Consider the following 20,584-nt stretch of genomic DNA (forward strand, 5'->3'; position numbering starts at 1 on the left):
GTGTTTGGTTGGAGAGGAGATGCTGCCGACATATCAGTTGAGCAAAATTCCAATCATGTACTGCAAACACATGCAACATTTTGCTTCCAAGCTTTGGCTCAAAGGAGCAACCAAATCGCTGCCATGCGGCGTCTCTTACACAATTGACCTTTTGAAATCAACCAATGTTGGAAGGGGCTAACGCTAAAGTGATCGAACAAATCCAACACTAAGTATCATTCTTAAAGAACGATAACACGACTAATGTTAATTCGGTCTAACGTCACTCATTTTCACTTTGTTTAACGAGATTTTGAGTTCAAATCTCGTGAACGACACTTACAGACAAGTTAGACAAGTTAGCTAGTGATTGGATTCCAAGCAGCATGTGTGTAATAGTTCATGCATGTGAATGTTTAGGACCACAACTTTGTTTAACGAGATTTTGAGTTCAAATCTCGTGAACGACACTTACAGACAAGTTAGACAAGTTAGCTAGTGATTGGATTCCAAGCAGCATGTGTGTAATAGTTCATGGATGTGAATGTTTAGGACCACATCTACTTCTGAATTGTGATTGGGATTAATTTAAAACATTATATTATAATCATACTTAACCCCACATCATGAGGCATGTAAATTAATCCATGCTTCGGGGAAACAATATTTTTCTTTAAATATAGGGAATTGTTATTAGTACTCAAAAAATCTTATTTGGCACGCCAAAATTTTTATAATTAGAAAGAAAAATACATTTGTGAGAAATGTAAAATGAGATTTTTAAATTGTTAATAACAGAACTACAAAAAGTGACATTCAAATTCGAGTGGAAAGAAAAAAACACAATGCTTTAAAATAAATTAACACATAATTGACTCCCTATCAAGATCCCTAAATGCATGCCCTCCTCAACGACTCGCCATCTCTCCCAATAATTTAATTAATCTTTGATGACCTAATACTTGGTACCTTCATTAATTTACTGTTACTTGATCACTCATATATTTCATGCATTTATACCATCCATTTCTAAAATCTTTGTGATGTTTTTGTGTTAAAATTGTGGCATTTTACCTTACCTTGTGTTAATGTGAAATTAAATTTGTTTTAGGATCAATTTCAATTAAAAAGAAGAAATGAGAAGACACGGACAAAGAATGACAGAGAGGATGGCACACAGGAAGAAATGGCAGACACACAACAGATAAAAAGAAAAAAAAAACTGACAGAAGGGAGAGCTGAAGACGCAGGAAAAGAAAAAGAAACAGGAGCAGAAAAACAAAGAGAGGTGCGGAGAAAGAGGAGCAGAAAAACAGCAGGGAGAGCACGGAAAAAGGGCAGTGCGCAGGAAGGCAGAGCGCACGACAGAACCAGGCGCAGGGAATGCGCAGAGAGAGGAAGAGCAGAGGAAGTCAGGAGCACGGGAGAAAGGAAAAGAAGTTAGGAGCAATGGAGAGCTCGTCTTGTTAAATCGGGTGTTTTCTTTCTTTGTTATTTTGTTTTATGGATAATTTCTTATGTATTAATACAAGTATGTGTAACTAATTTATTTTGCTAGAGTGAGGCCATGAGCCGCAACATGAATACGTAGATTTCTCTTTCAATTGCTTAAGTGTTGTTACATGCTTGATTTGATATTTTCAATCACTGAATTAAACTATCTATGTACCTTGATGCTTGATCACCATTAGGATGCTTAGAAAAGTTATCGGATGCAATTTTGAACAAATGTCACGTTAAAATTAGTTGTGCTTCTTGTGATTGAGGATTGTACTATCCTAAGGTAAATATCATGCTCTTAGGGATTACATGGTTTAACAAAAGGATTTTCACAAAGATTAATGAATCACTCATGTTTATATTTAATCCAAATGTCATGGATAAGTTGCATGTAGTGGTATGCGTTTTAGCTTGAATGTCACAAGTAAAACATACACAAGGAAAATCCAACCTTCAAAGCATGTGTGTTTTTGATCGGATCATATTTATATATATTTTTACTTCGAAATCACTCGTCTTTCTTAGTTAGTTCATTATATTTTTGAGTTATTTACGTTATTTTTGTGTTTATAGGATTTGTTATGCAAAGAAAATAAAAATAGCACAAAAGAATCTTGCTGCCAAAAATACTTTCCAGCTTATACCTTGAAAAGAGCACTAAAGCCACACACATGATCACCGCATGCGTGTAGTCATTCCATTACTGCAGAATCTCATCAGTCATCAAGTGCACATGCTCAGTGAACATTACTGTTCCTTTACTGTATTATTCTGTTTGTGGCCTACCGCCTACTTTATATTCTTTTGACCTTTTTCCGTTGTTGATGTAGTTGTCATGTTGTAATATATATGATTATGCTAACTTCGCCCAACATGCTTAACATGGTCTCATTGATACCACTGATCGTGAAATTTGTGAGTGTTTGACAGGTTGCTATGTCGAGAACATGAGAAAGGAAAAAGGGCTGATGGCATTCTTCTGTTATGATGGAAAGAGGCGCACAAAAGAAAGATAATAATAAATAAAAGAAACAAAAGAGGCAGCGCCAGCGAGAGAAGAAAAACACGGCCTTGCCAGCGTGAACCTCGGGGGGGGGGAGAAAAACCAAGAGCACGAGCAGCAAGCTGCCTTAGGCACAGAGAAAGACAGAAGGCACCAAGCTGCCTTAGGCAGCGAGAAAGAAAGGAGAGGAATTCAAAAGCTGCCTTGCAGCGTGTATCCAATCAGAGGAGGTGTGAGCCTCGGGGGAGATTAGCAGTGCGCACAGAAAACAGAGGGCGCTGGGCAGACAGAGCACTGAAGCACTCTCCTCTTTCGGTTAAATCTTTCCAAACTTATATTTTATTTCTGTTTTAATAATGTGTAACTAAATTTATTTTGGCTAGAGGTTAATTCAAAGCCATGAATATATTTGTAATATGAATTGATTACCTTCAGTTGTGATTTCTGAGTTGTGATTTAATTTTCTTAACTGCTTGATTGATAACTTATTTTTGTATGTCGATTAAGAATGCATACTTAATTTACATGCATGAATTTGATGCTAGAATATAAGTGAATTTCACCTAATCGTTATGAACTTATGAGTAGTGAAGGTTGTTATCCACAATCGTGTTAAGTGAATTCTTGGCAAGAGTATCATGCTTTTCATAGTTACGAATGCCTCGTCAATGCTTATAGTTTTCACAAAGTTTAATGATCTTTGATTGTATCTCTATTGTGCTTTTCACGTAGGGGACTTTTGAAGAATGTTTTGAATTGTTGTATGCGTTTTTCCGTCCAATTCAATAACTTAAGGAAAACTTGAAGATTAAAAAAGTGTTGTTCACGGTTAATCTGAAGTATTGAGATTTACAATTTATTGAAATAACAACTGAAAATCAATTTAGGTTGCATATGTGTCATGTGTGGAGAAGAACCCTCTAGCTAGTCCATCACCTATCCTTTCACCTTAATTTCATGCTTTTGTCAATTCTGTAATTTATTTAAGTTTAATTTACTTCTCGTCAAAACCAAACCCCCCCCCATTATTAAATTATATTATTTAGTTAGTTTTCATTGTTGTTAGTCTTTTAATTCAATTTCCGTCCATTTCAGTTCCTAGTGTCTAATTTGATTGTTTTCATTATTTTGAGTCATTCTAAGTGTGTTTCGAGTTATTAGAGTTTTTAGCCTAGTTTTGTGTCCTTGAGTCTTGTTTAATAATTCTAAATTAATTTAGAATAGATTAGCAATCCCTCCTAATCCCCGGCCTAGAACGATACCCTACTTACATACTTTACTACAATTGATAAAAATAGGGTTTAATTTGTGTGCTTATATATTACACATCAGTTTTCAATTATTTAAGCAATTGGAATAGCTACGTAGGAGTGTTGTTGGTAAAGGTTGAACTCTAGCACCTTGTCAATCTAATTTTCTTAAATTAATTGTATTATCTTGAGTTTATATTTTTAATTGTTTTGTTAAGTTGAATCATTGTTCCTATAAGCAAATTCCCATTTTAGATATTTGTTTAATTCACATCCAGTAATATTTAGTTTCGTCAAATTAGTTTGGTTCTTAGAGTTAAATAAGTTAAATACACAAAAACTCGTAAATTGTTTATATCAGTCCCTGAGGAGATCGACCTTACTTGAGTCATTCTATACTACAAACACTTGTTCTCTTGCAAGAATTTTCTATGGTTTAACCCTTTGTTTTACAAGTGGTAAAATCGCTATCACTACTTGTTGCCATTTCCTCGTCTCCAACTTTTTTATATCCTTTATTTTTTGGAACTTAGATCGATCGACGCAGTCACACAGGCATTTCGGTGGAAAAAAATATACAAACTCAAGGGTGACACATGTTTAAAATTCAAAACTTGAACCATAACTTACCTACTTTGTTAATTTTTTGGTTTGACTCAACCAAGCATTATGTTACCCATTTACAAGTAAATTTAATAATGATTGCTTACTTGAAACGGAGAAGTAATAAATCTGAAAAGTTAGGAATAAGAATGAAATGGTACATGGTCACCTATTTCATCAATGTAATTTTTGGTTTTTCAGGTATTAGATTATAGATTAATGTAATGTGAAACTTGTATCCTTTTTTATTCTGCATGTGGCAGTAAACGAAAAAAGTAATGAATTCGGGAAGTTAAGAATAAGAGAGAAGAAAATGGAACAAGATCACTTAATTCACGTAGTCAATGTAATTTATGGATTTTCAAATATTAAACTACTAATTGTAATGTGATCGTGTGCGTGTCAGTAAAAATTGAGAAAGTCAGGAATCTGAATAATTTAAATACATATTCAATGTAAACCTACCAGAAACCTCTAGAAATCAAGATTGTACACAAGGGTTAATTAAACTTAATAATTATTGTTAGCTGAGCTAATCAAGGTGGATATATAATTGAATAAACTATGATTGATATCTTACCTAAATGCTATGTGTGAGTATTGCTTTCATCACTTGCTGGCATTGCTCTCTCTGTCTTGAAGATATATGGTTTTATTTTAATCTCTCAATTTGATCCCCCACCATGCAGCATATAATCTTCATATAACAAAAGACTAGTCTCAAGTCTTCACGACCACCTTTCTGGTTCGACATTTCTGTTTCCTCTCCCAATTTTCTATGTTCTCCTGCTTCTGAAGGAGTGAGAAGCAACATGGGAAGAAACAAACAAGAAAAAGACACAATGAATGGCAAACTCAAGGTACATATATACGTGTGTGTGTGTGTGCGCGCGTGTGTTTCCAAAAACTTTTCTCTGTAACTGTATTATTACTTCAAAGCTGCTCCTAATTGGCATAAGGAAGTGATTTACGTTCATTCATTCTCTCCGTCTGCACAGCCCGTTCATTTCAGTCGCTTGGTTCTCTTTGGTTATTCAATCCAAGGGCCAGAGATAAATAGGGGTGTGCATGAAGAGAAAATGAGTGTTTAGAAATCACTTTCTGTTGACATATCTTGGCATAGTGAAGTTGGCTAGAGCATTATGCTCTCCCTCTTCACTCAAGTTCAAATTGTTCTCCCCGTAGTTGAGGTAATTAGAATAAGAAAATATATTGTTGCTAAATGTGAGCTGTAAATTTCCAATTCTCTGCTCTTTAGGATATAGTAAAAGCTGAACTCCAAGGACTGGCTTCAGGTTCTTCACCAAACTCACCAACTGAAGATGGAAGACCAAGCAGCATAATAGTTAAGGTCAATGAATTTTGTCCCATACTTTTTTCCTTTTTTTAAGCGTGGCGGTCACGTCATCATGTGGTATTACTACTAATTTACATGTTAACTGAGTTCCGCCATACTTGTTTGAATCACATAAGGCAAACACCATATTTCCTGCTCACTTGATAGCAGAAGCCATATCCTCACCCAGAGGCCTTGATCTGAGATGGTCAGGTCCCATCACACCAAGTGAGATGCTCTATGTTCAGCAATACATCTTCGCAAAGTACCCAGAATACTACAATGATGTCAAAAAACTAGACATCGATAATCTTTCGATCAACGAAGAAACCTCAGGAACTCCACCCCATGACAATAAGCTTAAGTCACCCAAGAGTGTGACACCAAAAGAGTTGTCCCCATTCAGCAGCACTCACTCAGACCTGGACAGGACTAAGATGGAACCCTCAAGACTGCTCGACATCCTGACCAAGAAATCCTCGTTCCAGGGTAACTTTGTATCCATTCCTGAGGTCCAAGCAAGGAATAGGGCATTGAAGCAATGTGGGTTGCAAGGGGAGGACTATTTAGTCCTTTTCATGTCAAATTACAAAGATGTGATGGTGATGATTAGTGAGAGCTACCCTTTCTTCATAGGAAATTACTATATAACCATTGTGGGAGAGAAGACTGATCAGTCTGATCCCATAAGGGACTTTGCAAGTACCAAAGAATCTAGGGTTATTTCAGCACCAGAAACTTGGTTGGATTTGAGGATAAAAGGGTCACAACTTAGCCAGTACTTTAGGAGAAAGTGCAAGTATAGTCCCAGAGGACTATTTTCCAATCTTGCAACTGTCAATGAGACTAAATACTCCATGCATTGGATCTAGGCCTGGCAAACGGGTCGTGTCAGTCCTGTTCGTGTCGTTTTCGTGTAACACCTGTTATCTTAACGGGTCGTGTCGTGTCACACCCGTTATCTTAACGGGTCCTTAACAGGTCGTGTCACTTTACCCAACGGGTAAAGTGACCCGACCCGTTATGACCCGTTATGACCCGTTAAGAAAAATATATTTTTTTTCTTAAATTTGCACATGCCACACATTGCCACATAAATATTACTTCAAAACATTAAAATACATTTGTCGTTTAAGTACTACATCTACACTAAAAAATAAGAGCCTAATAAAAAAATAATACATACACTACTAATCTATTACAAATTTTAAATGTGCAAGGATATGCAAAATGAAACAGTTTTTGTTTTCAAGGTTGTGAAATCTTTCTCAAAAGTTTAAACCTGAATTTACAGAATCCTCGATTTACATCGATCATCATGAAATTGCATTGGAACTTTGGCTTGATCTATTGCCTTCAAGAGTTATGTTGATGATGTTTTCAGTAAGGTTTTCCACGTCATAACTCTCTTCTGCATAAACTAAGCATAGAAAAACCAAACATTAAAAATCATTCAAATTATGAGAAGTTTACCAAAATAATTATGAAAAAAAATAAAACAATAGTACTATACCATACTTTTATTAAGTATAAACATAAGATTTTGTGGTATCCACTAGTGTAAATATTTTAAATTGAAGATCGAATTCAATCATTGTATTCATATAAGGTCAAGGAGTGTAGTTGTAAAAAATCATCAAAATCGGAGTTAAATTAACCGTTAAATCGTGATTTTTCGTTTATAACTGTCGAAAAGTTTTGTCCCGTTACTTGCTCTCTAAATGTTTGTTTTTTGCAATTTTTGGCGTATGCGATCTCGAAATATATACAAACATGTTTGACGGTTGGATCATTGAAACTAGTTTCGTAGAATGAGTATCCCATCAAAACAATAGATTCACTAATACTTAAGAGTTTATTCATACTTTTATTAAGTATAACATAAGATTTTGTGGTATCCACTGGTGTAAATATTTTAAATTGAAGATCGAATTCAATCATTGTATTCATATAGGGTCAAGGAGTGTAGTTGTAAAAAATCATCAAAATCGGAGTTAAAATGACCGTTAAATCGTGATTTTTCGTTTATAACCGTCGAAAACTTTTGTCCCGTTACTTGATCTCTGAATGTTTTTTTTTTTTCACTTTTTGGCGTATGCAATCTCGAAGTATATATAAACATGTTTGACGGTTGGATCATTGAAACTAGTTTCGTAGAATGAGTATCTCATCAAAACAATAGATTCACTAATACTTAATTGTTTATTCATACTTTTATTAAGTATAATATAAGATTTTGTGGTATCCACTAGTGTAAATATTTTAAATTGAAGATCGAATTCAATCGTTGTATTCATATATGATCAAGGAGTGTGGTTGTAAAAAAGCATCAAAATCGGAGTTAAAATGACCGTTAAATCGTGATTTTCGTTTATAACCGTCGAAAACTTTTGTCTCGTTACTTGATCTGTGAATGTTTGTTTTTTTTAATTTTTGACGTATGCGATCTCGAAGTATATACAAACATGTTTGACGGTTGGATCTTTGAAACTAGTTTCGCAGAATGAGTATCCCATCAAAACAATATATTCACTAATACTTAATAGTTTATTCATACTTTTATTAAGTATAACGTAAGATTTTGTGGTATCCAGTAGTGTAAATATTTTAAATTGAAGATCGAATTCAATCGTTGTATTCATATATGATCAAGGAGTGTGGTTGTAAAAAATCATCAAAATCGGAGTTAAAATGACCGTTAAATCGTGATTTTTCGTTTATAACCGTCGAAAACCTTTGTCCCGTTACTTGATCTCAGAATGTTTGTTTTTTGTAATTTTTGACGTATGCGATCTCGAAGTATATACAAACATGTTTGACGGTTGGATCTTTGAAACTAGTTTCACAGAAAGAGTATCTCATCAAAACAATATATTCACTAATACTTAATAGTTTATTCATACTTTTATTAAGTATAATATAAGATTTTGTGGTATCCACTAGTGTAAATATTTTAAATTGAAGATCGAATTCAATCATTGTATTCATATAAGGTCAAGGAGTGAAGCTGCAAAAAATCATCAAAATAAGAGTTAAAATGACCGTTAAATCGTGATTTTTCTTTTTATAACCGTTGAAAAGTTTTGTCCCGTTACTTGGTCTCTGAATGTTTGTTTTTTGCAATTTTTGGCGTATGCGATCTCGAAATATATACAAACATGTTTGACGGTTGGATCATTGAAACTAGTTTCGTAGAATGAGTATCCCATCAAAACAATAGATTCACTAATACTTAAGAGTTTATTCATACTTTTATTAAGTATAACATAAGATTTTGTGGTATCCACTAGTGTAAATATTTTAAATTGAAGATCGAATTCAATCATTGTATTCATATAGGGTCAAGGAGTGTATTTGTAAAAAATCATCAAAATCGGAGTTAAAATGACCGTTAAATCGTGATTTTTCGTTTATAACCGTTGAAATGTTTTGTCCCGTTACTTGATCTCTGAATGTTTTCTTTTTGCAATTTTTGGCGTATGCGATCTCGAAGTATATATAAACATGTTTGACAGTTGGATCATTGAAACTAGTTTCGTAGAATGAGTATCCCATCAAAACAATAGATTCACTAATACTTAATAGTTTATTCATACTTTTATTAAGTATAATATAAGATTTTGTGGTATCCACTAGTGTAAATATTTTAAATTGAAGATCGAATTCAATCATTGTATTCATATAAGGTCAAGGAGTGTAGCTGCAAAAAATCATCAAAATCAGAGTTAAAATGACCGTTAAATCGTGATTTTTCTTTTTATAACCGTCGAAAAGTTTTGTCCTGTTAATTGATCTCTGAATGTTTGTTTTTTGTAATTTTTGACGTATACGATCTCGAAGTATATACAAATATGTTTGACGGTTGGATCTTTGAAACTAGTTTCATAGAATGAGTATCCCATCAAAACAATAGATTCACTAATACTTAATAGTTTATTCATACTTTTATTAAGTATAACATAAGATTTTGTGGTATCCACTAGTGTAAATATTTTAAATTGAAGATCGAATTCATTACTTGTATTCATATAGGGTAAAGGAGTGTAGTTGTCAAAAATCATCAAAATCGGAGTTAAAATAACCGTTAAATCGTGATTTTTCGTTTATAACCGTCGAAAAGTTTTGTCTCGTTACTTGATCTCTGAATGTTTGTTTTTTGCAATTTTTGGCGTATGCGATCTCGAAGTATATACAAACATGTTTGACGGTTGGATCATTGAAACTAGTTTTGTAGAATGAGTATCCCATCAAAACAATAGATTCACTAATACTTAAGAGTTTATTCATACTTTTATTAAGTATAACATAAGATTTTGTGGTATCCACTAGTGTAAATATTTTAAATTGAAGATCGAATTCAATCATTGTATTCATATAGGGTCAAGGAGTGTGGTTGTAAAAAATCATCAAAATCGGAGTTAAAATGACCGTTAAATCGTGATTTTTCGTTTATAACCGTCGAAAAGTTTTGTCCCGTTACTTGATCTCTGAATGTTTGCTTTTTGCAATTTTTGATGTATGCGATCTCGAAGTATATACAAACATGTTTGACGGTTGGATTGTTGAAATTAGTTTCGTATAATTCGTATCCCATGAAGTTCAATGGTGTGTGTGTGTGTATATATGTATTTATTTATTAAGTAGATTTAAATCTATTTATTTTGTATGTATAATTATTATAGTTTTTAGGGGTATAAAATTTAATATATATATATATATATAATTATTATAGTTAATATTTTGGGTATAATTATTATAGTTAATTTAATATATATATATATAATTATTATAGTTTTTAGGGGTATAAAATTGTTAAATTAATATATATATATAATTATTATAGTAATTTTTTAGGGTTATAAATTATTAAATTAATATTCTGCTTATCGTGTATCGTGTTACCCACGTGTATACCCGAACAAACCCGTTATCTTAACAGGTGCTTATCGGGTTACCCGATAACGACCCGTTTCGTTATCGTGTCGACCCGAACACCTGTTAATTTCGTGTCGTGTCGTGTCGGGTTATCGGGTCGTGTCGGGAATTGCCAGGCCTAATTGGATCTCGAAGGCACATAGGAACTCATGGCATGTCCTGCTTGACGCAACCGGCTTGGTTTTGGGGGAGGATCGGTTAGCACTTGCGCTGTACCGGCTGGTCAGGAGAAAAACATTTGACACTACGACTTGTTGGAAATTTGAGTAGTTTGAGTAGAAGTTTCTTTGTCCCACATTGACCATTCCCAAAAGATTTTATCACTTTATAAGGCTTTGTCATTTATAGAAAGTGATTAGAGTAATAGGCCTAGAGACTAAAATTGGGCTAACCCTTAGGGGTTGGGCTTTGGGGTGTACTAATTAATTGGTAATTAATATATAATTAATATATATTTAATTGTCAAAAGATGGAAATTAATTAATATTTTTCAGAATTAATTAATTATTTTTAATTTCGAATTTAAATTATTTATTTATTTATTTTTACCAACAAACTCATCTTTTCAGATAAAGTCTAAAGTGTGAGAACGCAGAAACAAAAACACCATTTTTAGCAGATGTCTCCCAACAGATACATCCCTTCCTCATACCTGTTGCAAACAGGTATAATCACATTATATATAAATCCATCTGCATGGCATTTAAAACACACAAAAAAAATCATAAATCTTCTCCTGCAATCATAAACATCCTTTCTGAGAGAACCACATTAATATTCGCCAGAAGTCAATTTTTCGGTGCTGAAATTTCTGACTTAGATCGTTGAATCCTGGTGAAGCAGACGTCCGTAGAACTACAAGCACTGAGTAGGGGCGAATTTTCTGTTTCAAGGACATTGTGGTACGCAAGCCTCGATCTTTTGTTACTCTGCTTAATTAATATTTCATCTTGTTGAGTATCTGGAATATATTTATTCGTATTTATTATTAGCATATTTATTTTATTGCGGATTGTTGACATATATACAGCCTACGGTTTCATCATGGTATTGCTTTTATTAACAATAAACATGTGTAATTTTTATTTCTTTCTTATTCCTGTGAACTCTAATTTCATGAACCTGATTGTACGTGTTCCCATTATCAATGGAGCGTAGTAAGTCTTTCTTTTTCTTTTTCCTACTCTTATTTTTCAAAACCTAATAGTCTTGACATAGGGCATGTTTTAGTTTCTTCGTTAAGAAGGAAAGAATTTGTTTGGTAGAGCGTTTACCTTTTGGTTTATTTCGTCAAATTTTTCTCTGAACTTGGAGCAACTACTGGTTTCCTCCTTAAACTTTCATTTGGGCCTATTCTTCTCCCTCCACAATCATTATAAACGGTTAGTTTCCAACTTAACGGTTATGTTTACACACAGTTTATTCAATTTTTTTTGCTAAAAAGTACACATGCAAATCATTAGGTGTTATTTGCTATATATTTAGGGTAAATTAATCAAAATAGAAGTCTAGAGGAAAATTAGCAATGCATTACAAGTTATGGGGCAAAATCATAGAAATATTCTTACCATTACATCGTAATTTTCTGTTCAAAAATGGTACAATAAACAATACATAGTCATCGACTAGAATATTTTTCAACAAAAAACTACGGTATAATGGTAAGCATGCCCTAAGTCCTCGAACTTGTTCCAGGGTATCACCCACACACAGAGGCGGAGCCACAGTGGGGTCAATGGGGTCGCACGACCTCTTGGAAGCCATGGAAATAACCTTAGAGGTTCTTTGGAGCTGCTGATGCGACCTCTTGGAGCTGCACACCACGTGTTCGATGAAATGTCTGAAAGAAGAAAAAGACTTCGGTTGCAGGTTGAAGAAGAAGGAAGGGTGGGTCAACATTTGTAACCCATTCTTTCCAGCCCGATGGGTTCAAGAATGATCCTATCTCAGACTGCATGATGACTGTGGTGGAGTAATCCTTCCAAGGCATGCCCAGATATGTTTGAGCTATGAGATTACTGTCTAGCGCAGAGAATCTGCAATTTTGGATTGAAATGCCGGTGTTCTGATTCGGGTCCTTTTTGCCTTAAGTTGTGATGGTGTTGAATTGGTTTTCCATAGGTTGCCTGGGCTGGATGTTGCAGTCCTGGAAAACTACAGCTGCATTGCCGAAAATGAAGTCTATGGTGCCGGTGATATCACATTCCCGATAGAATTGCCGGTGATGTCACATTCCCGATATGCATGCCGTTTCTGTTAAAAAAAAATTCGCGCTGCGCGCGCTATCCTTATTGACCCCCCAAACATTATTTCCTGGATCCGCCACTGCCCACACATTACGTTTACGGGTGACTAGTCAATCATTCCAGTTGACCAAAGAGGTTTACAAGACAAGTAACAATGAATCAAAAGGACCATACAACCTTAAAAACTTTTAAAAGTCATAAAGTACCTAACAAAATGAGAACTCACCATTATTTTTCTATTGAGTGGTCAATAACATTCCAGGATTATCATTAATTATCTTTCTTTTCACCGAATATTTCAGAGACAGGCGACTAACCATTTCATCAATTTTTTTTTTTTGGTAAAACATTTCATCAATTTATCAGTGTTTATATATGTTGATCCTAAAAACTATCAAGCCTACGTGGCCCGCAGATCGAGTTACTAATGAGATTATGTCAAGGCAGAGCTCACCGTTCTTCGTGTGACCAAGATCATCAGTGGAGCTCCCAACAAGCTCTTCAAGATTAAGGTTGTGAGGCTGTCAATCGCCCAAATATTGACGATGGAGTCACAAAAGTCATCACCAATCCAAGTCGTCCCCAAATATAGTTTCAATCGTGGTCCAATTCAATGAAGGGTGTAAAGATGGGTGTCTTGAGAATTTTTTTTTTCTTTAGAAAATAGACGGTGAAGGCTACCATAGATGGAGGTAGAAGAGTATGGGTTGGGATCATAGGTGAATGCGGGATCGAGTTTTTGGGTCGGCAACTTTTTTAATTAATTATCAAATTATTAGACCTAGTTCTAATTTAATGTTGCTTTAGTTAGATTCGTAGGTCTATTTATGTGCCGCATCAACACATAACTCAATTTTTGACAGAATTACAACGAAATGACCACATTGATTTACAACACCTATTGTAGAACCATATCGATTTTTAATTTCAGAGACCATTCGTAATTAAAAAATGACCTACTAAACTCATTTATGTGTCATATCAGCACATAACAAATTTTTTTACAAAACTATGATGGATAAACCACATTCATTTGTAGCACCTATTTTCAGAAATTATATTTTAAATTTCAAAGACCATTTTGATGGTGTCCATCAATTTCATGGATCATTTGTAATAAAATCCATTATATTTATTAATATTAAAAAAAAACTAATTGTTATGAGATTACGATTAACTATCACACTTTTTCCATTATCATACTAAAACGGTTTATAATTTAATAAAAAAGGTAAAATTATTTCTTTAGAAGGAAAAGAGAGAGCAGCCAGTAGTAATGTGTAACGCTTCTCCACCTATCCAATCGCCGTTTCGACCGCCGACCGATTTAGCAAAAACGTTCGCCGTCACCGTACGTCACGTTAGCGGCGGAGGGGATCTCAAAGTGCCAGAGCCTCCCCACCGCCTTAACCAAGAACTTCCTGCAGAGGAACTCCTCTGCGAACGCCTTCTCCACCTTCCGATCCACATCGTGAAGGAACACGTGCGTCACACCGGATCCCCGCCTCCTCCTCGCCATGACAGCCGCAGAGAATATAGCCCCCATCCGCCCCGGCGCCTCCGGGAAATACCCGCGCGGCGCATCGACCATGATCAGGTCCCACTCCTTGTCGTACACCTCGTCCGGCAGGTTGTCCAGCGCCAGCCTGCACTCGGTATTTCCGCGCAGGACAGCCTCGGACGGGGAGCACGACCGTAGGGAGCGGTACGAGGAGAGGAGCTCGTCCGCCTCTTTGAGCTGCGTGCGGTAGTGCACCGTCTCGGCCCGTAGCTGGGGGACGTCCTTAAGGACGGTCTGGACCCACTTGGGGTCCTCCTCCAGGAAGAGCGTCGTGCCTCGTGGATTCAGGGAGGCCCACATGAGGGAGTCGAAGCCTAGGCCGAACACGAGGAAGTTGCAGGGGGAGCGGGACTTGAGGACCTCGAAGGACACAGCGATCTCGTCCCGCGACTGCTGCGGGGTCTGGCGCGACGTGGCGTAGTGGAGGATGGCCTGGAGCTGTATGGCCACCGGGGCATCGTCGACGGCGCGGAGAAATGTGGGTCCGGCGATGGAGTAGAGGACGGAGGTGCCAGCCTGGAAGAAGCTGGAGATCGCCAGCCCCGCGCCGATAAGTAGAACCAGAATGACGACGAGAAAGACGGGTCTCTCCGACAATGGACTCCGATTCTTCATGTTAATTTTTTAATAATATTTAAGAAAAATAAAAAGGTGAAAATGTAAAAGGGTAAATCTGCATATATATGTCGATTGATTTTTGGTTCCGACGTGCGGTGGTTTATAAAAAGCTGGGGAATGGGAATGGGAAGAAGGGGAAGGGGGAAAGGTAATTTAAGCAGAGATTGGTAGAGGACGGGGGGGAGTTTCGAGGGGGACATTAATACGATATGCACGTTTTTGGCAGCAAAAACTTGTCCCGTCGTGTCTGGGTTTTGTGGGTGCGCAAATCACGTCGCGTGTCCCACACGAAGCTTGACATTTTTTACATCCCCTCACTCGACTGGCGACACGTGGACTTCCTTTATCCCCATACTGTTGTTTTCTCCCGATACCGTCTCAAATTCTCGAATTTGAATTTCATCTGTATTCTAAAAATTTATAATTTTAAATTTCTTATTTAAAATTAAATACAAATAATATTTAATAAAAACTAACCACACATCATACCATAAAAAAATAAAATTAGAAGATGCTACCATCCCTCGTCCCAAATTCTCAATGCCTCATCAGTCAAAATCATACGCCAGTACGGGTTTGACTCCATAAATGCTACCAGAACGATATTTTTTTTTTTTTGGAGAAAGAATGAATTTAATTTTAAATATTGAGGTTTAGTAAAATTTTGTGAGTGTTTGACTAGTTAAGGTTGAGTGAAGTTTTTTTTTTTTTTTTCCATAAATACTTCCAGTACCAATATATATATTTTTTTTGGTAATATAACCAATTTAATTTTAGATATTAAGGCTTGGCAAAATTTTATGATAAGAGTTTGCCTCCTTAAAATTGAGAGAGGAATTTTTTTTTTTCCATAAATACTACCAAAACCAATTTAATTTTAGATACTTAGACTTGGTAAAATTAATGATAAGAGTTTTACTCCTTAAGGTTGAGTGAGGTCTTCAAAATACTTTGTAACCTATTTAAATACAAAGACCTTCTACTTAATGATTATGATCAAAATTGTTCATGTTATCAGATAAAGATTATTTTTGAAGAAAAATTAATTAATTTAAATTAAGATCATTTAGTCAATCAATTAAAGCAAATAGATAAACGGTTCATAATGCTTTTATCGAATTTGTTCGTCTATTTTTATATAGTTGGATGACTGTTTGGGCCCAAAATAATATTTTGGGCCGAGCTTAGAGTCGTTCTTGGTCCAGTAACATTCATTTAGAATCTTGTCATGGGTTGTCCAGTCAAGGTTGGTCGAATCCTATTACAAAGAGGATTGGTTTAGATAAGGGTAAGGTAGTCGAACTCTAGTGTAACAAGGAGTCTTAAAGTTAAGGATGATTAGAATTAGGGGATGAATTTGGTTCGTTAAGGAGCTTGGTTCGACGTCATATAAGGGTTAGGATTGGTCGAAACTTGATCAGATTGGGTTAAGGAGTTCTAATCCAAGTAAGTTTATAGTTCGTCCATAAAGGGGTTCACTGCTATAAATAGAGAAGGGAGTGCATCATTCAAGGCCTCTTCAAATCAATACACTAATTGCCCTGCGCAAAGCTTCTCAACAACCCTAAGATTTTTTTCCTCTCCCATTTCTCAACACATCTTCAGTTTGGATAGACAGCAATGTGAAGGCAACCGGCAACATCTTCAGTTTGGATAGACAGCATTGGAGCCGTAGAATCAGCCGACCAATGAGCACCTTCATTTTGGATAAACAGTACTGCTTCGAGACCGACTGGTTATTTATTCAAGTGTCTGTCAACGATGATTTATGAGTCACTGTTGATAGAGGTCATCTCATCAGCCTTATCAGCGAAATGAGATATTACCAGGTTACTACATTCGGCACATTGAAAGCTGAATTTGAAATTGAACTTCGCAGAACTAGCAACCTTGTCTTCAGGCTCTATAACCCGAAGGCCGAGACGTGTTCATTCCTCGACTACGATCCCAAGATCAATAAGTCAGCAGCGCACCCAATACCACATCAACATATTTTACTCCCCGATCGAAATCGGCCGACGAGTGGGCACGCCCCACACATAGCCAAATGACATAGTTAGCTTATTAATTACTCGGTCTGCGCTCCACGTAAGCTTGATAGTTTTTAGGTTCAACAATTACTAAAAGATCTTAGTTTTAATTGATATTTCTTGTGGAGTCGATCTTTATAAAGTGATTTATAATATGAACCGTTTGAATTATAAGCACAAAGTTCTATGAACATGCCATGAAGTATGGAGCCAATTCTTTCTCAAATTTTATTGTACGAAAAAATTTATATAGTACGACCATGATATATCAAAAAAAATTATTGTCAAAATTTCAATTATAGTAAACTTGATATAAGTTCGCAAATGGTCTTTTACCATATTGGTGAAAAGTTGTTGAGCCTTTACATGACGGCATAGGTTCGAACCCTTCGATTGCTAATCTAGCATCTAATTGAACAAAATCTATTGTTTAACCAAAAAAAAAAAAAAAACTTAATATAAGTTCAATTTTGTGAGTCATTATTGGGCTGAGTCCACTTTGTTGGATTAGGTCCACTCACTAATTATCCACATCAACTTATTTTTATTATCTTTTGATAAATATCCCTTTATTTATAGGATTATCTTTTACTTAATTTTAAGATTAAATATAAAAATTAAATATTGTGTCTCCTGCTCTAATTTGTATCTTAATTTTTCTTCTCCCACATCACATGCTAACTGTGTTGACTACTTTATATTGTAGGTACTATATATAACAACATATATATGAGTTTATAAATATATGGAAGATGTTTCTTTGAATTATTTTCATGAATACTAGGTAATTTAATTTTTATTTATTTTGTATACACCTCAATCACAGGTTAAATGTATTTTATTAACCTATGGTATTTGTAGATGACATATCCATTTTGTTATTAGATTTTCAAATTTAAATATTCAAATTAAAATTTTGAGTAAAGATATATAAATTAAGAAAATTAAAACAGAAAAAATTGGAAAATTGGACTAAATTTATAACAACTCCAATTTTTGGACATGAATCAAAGTACCCCTTTGATTAGAGTGCATTTTTGCTCACCACCATTTAGTGTGGTGTATGCTCACCACCTTATTTATCACTGTTAGATTAGTTTGAATTTTGGGATTTGTGCTTATTCACTACACGAATCTCGAAATTCAAACTCATCTAACAGTGATAAATAGGGTGGTGAATATACACCACACTAAATGGTGGTGAGCAAAAATGCTCCCTCTTTGATTATTAAATCGTTAACTGAGAATTTAATGGCTAGAAGTTTAATGTACAACATATAATTAACGAAGCATACTAATTTTTTAGTTTTGTTGAATTGTGGTTTGGTAAATTGCTTAATATTTAGACGGTTGATATTCATGGCATTGCTTTTTTTTTTCTTTTCTTTTTTAACTCAAGAAATTAAGGGCTTGTTTGGTATCCTATTTGAAAAAATTTATTATTTCTTAAAACGTTTCTTAAGAACATTTCTTGAAAACAATTTTCTTTAAAACAAAAAAACTTGATTGGTTTGCAATTTAAACTAGACAAAGAAATCTAAAAAGAAGGGGTCACAAGAGAGAAAGAAAGAGAAAAGATGAGGAAAGAAATTAAGAGATGATTGAAGAAAAAAGAAAGAAGAGAGAGGTTCGGACAAGATAGAGAGGAAGAGGAGTGAGAGAAAGAACCGAAAGAATGAAGAGAGCAGATTAGAGGAGAGACGAAAAATGTTATAAAAAAAAGGAGAGAGAAAGAAGAAAAGAGAGATAGATTTGGAGTGAAAGTGGAGGAGGTAGAGAAAAGAAATGAGTGAGTTTAATTTAAAAACTTATTATTTATGTTTTTAGATAATAGACTATATTTTTTAGTTAGTCTTGATTTCAGTTTTTTAAAATAATTATACCAAACAAGTTTTTAAGGTCTAAAACTTAAAAATTGTTTTTGAGTTAAAAAAATTAAATTCAAGTAAAGTACCAAATAGACCTTAAAAATTTTATCTGTTGTTTGATAAGGATGTCGTACCGAAAGAAACTCATTTAACATCAAATTTGGAAAGTTCAAAATGATTGAGGCATAGAATATGGAAAGTTGTTGAAACTCGAAAACAAAAAATGAAGTAATGATTTTACCTTGTTTAAATTTGATATTGGATATTCTTAATGATCCCCTTTTTTGACATGTTTTCTTTGAGAAGGATTCCAAACCAACGAAATTGTTTTTGGATAGGTTTAATAAAGTACTTCGCATGTGGCATTATACTGCAGTGATAAGAAGTAATTATGTATACTAGCATATGAGCATATACAAAGTGTGTGAGAAAAAAAAATTATTTTTGTTTTTTAAATAGAAGGAGAGAGGAAGAGAGTGATAGAGAATGTGGGAGTGAATTTTTTTTTTTTTTTAATTAGAGATATGTTAGGATTACATGTTGATGAGGCTTTGAAAAAAAAAATAGCAAAATTTGGTTGTGTGAAATTACATTTATACCCTATATTTCTTATTCATGTTCTGTCTTAATTAGAGGGTTCAACTAGTAATTTTATAGAATTTTAGTTGACAATAAGTGTTTTATTAATTAGTCGAGATATACACTGTGCAGGTTCGATTCTCACTAATAATCCTTTCTTACCAACTAAAAATTTAACACATTCGTTTGTCATTAAAACAAAAGAAAAAAAATGTATTTCTAAGAAAAAACCATTCAATATTATAAAAACCCATGGAGAATGGAGAATTTTATAAACCCATGAGCTAGATTTGGCCCCAATGGCCCACAAGAACGCGTTGCATTGTCCAGTGTCCACTAACGGGAGCTTATTGCCATTCACAATGCGGGGCTTTTTTTTTCTAACGTTTCTCGGTGGTGATTAGACGGATGAAACATCAAAATAAAGTTACACTACTAGCGAGTCAAAGTGACCTGCTCCGATACAAACAACTTGAACGACAAGATTAGTACCTGATATTATTATTGTATTAACAACGTTATATTGATGTAATGGTAGGAAATACCGACATTACATAAATAATATCTACAAAATATCGATTATTTATCAATAATATTTACTGAATATAGACATCTCGTTGCAAACAACGTTGAACAAGTATAAGATAGCACACAAATCAGAATAGCTCCATAAAGTAACAAGAAAGTTCAAGAAATGGTATTGTCTTGTGAGAATCTAACATGAATATAATAGCAAATTTCTTTTACAGTTTATACCAACCAATTATATAGAGTAAGGTCGCATTTGACATCTAAGATTAGATTAGAATGAATAATTCTCAAAATTAAATTATATTGAAATCAGGAACTTTCAAAGTTCGTCGAAACTTTAGATCCAATTGTTAAAACATACAACAACCATATTAACAATAAATTACCCAAGGACTACCGTGTATAGGGTGGTAGGTTTGAATGGACACAATTTTGTTCATTTATTTCTCAACCTATGAGTAAATTAATTTCTATCCTCCCAACACGCAAGAAATCAAATATGTGTGAGCCCAAACCAAATTGGTTCGGTTTAGGTCGATTTATAT

General features: G+C 34.6%; 2 protein-coding genes across 2 annotated transcripts; one reads left to right on the plus strand and one right to left on the minus strand.

Annotated features, from left to right (window-relative positions):
- The first annotated feature begins 5,177 nt into the window (after positions 1-5,177).
- On the plus strand, positions 5,178-6,543 carry LOC103452423 (uncharacterized). The gene is made up of 3 exons (XM_070811248.1): positions 5,178-5,195; positions 5,594-5,630; positions 5,780-6,543. Exons 1-3 carry the CDS (start codon positions 5,178-5,180, stop codon positions 6,541-6,543), a joined length of 819 nt encoding a protein of 272 aa, XP_070667349.1.
- Positions 6,544-13,962: 7,419 nt separating this feature from the next.
- LOC103452153 (arabinogalactan O-methyltransferase 2-like) lies at positions 13,963-15,255 on the minus strand. The gene has a single exon (XM_008391652.4). The coding sequence runs from the start codon at positions 15,026-15,028 to the stop codon at positions 14,180-14,182; it is 849 nt and encodes a 282-aa protein (XP_008389874.1). The 5' UTR covers positions 15,029-15,255; the 3' UTR covers positions 13,963-14,179.
- Positions 15,256-20,584: the final 5,329 nt, after the last annotated feature.

Source organism: Malus domestica, chromosome 13, assembly GCF_042453785.1.
Source record: "Malus domestica chromosome 13, GDT2T_hap1".
In the NCBI taxonomy this organism is placed as follows: domain Eukaryota; kingdom Viridiplantae; phylum Streptophyta; class Magnoliopsida; order Rosales; family Rosaceae; genus Malus; species Malus domestica.

What these genes read in the sequence shown, in the direction of transcription:
- LOC103452423 (XM_070811248.1), top strand. An exon ending in ACTCCAAGGACTGGCTTCAG is followed by an intron (nt 5,631 to 5,779) that starts GTTCTTCACCAA and finishes ATGTTAACTGAG; the next exon opens with TTCCGCCATACTTGTTTGAA.
- LOC103452153 (XM_008391652.4), bottom strand. Translation starts at nt 15,028, where the DNA reads ATGAAGAATCGGAGTCCATTGTCGGAGAGACCCGTCTTTCTCGTCGTC.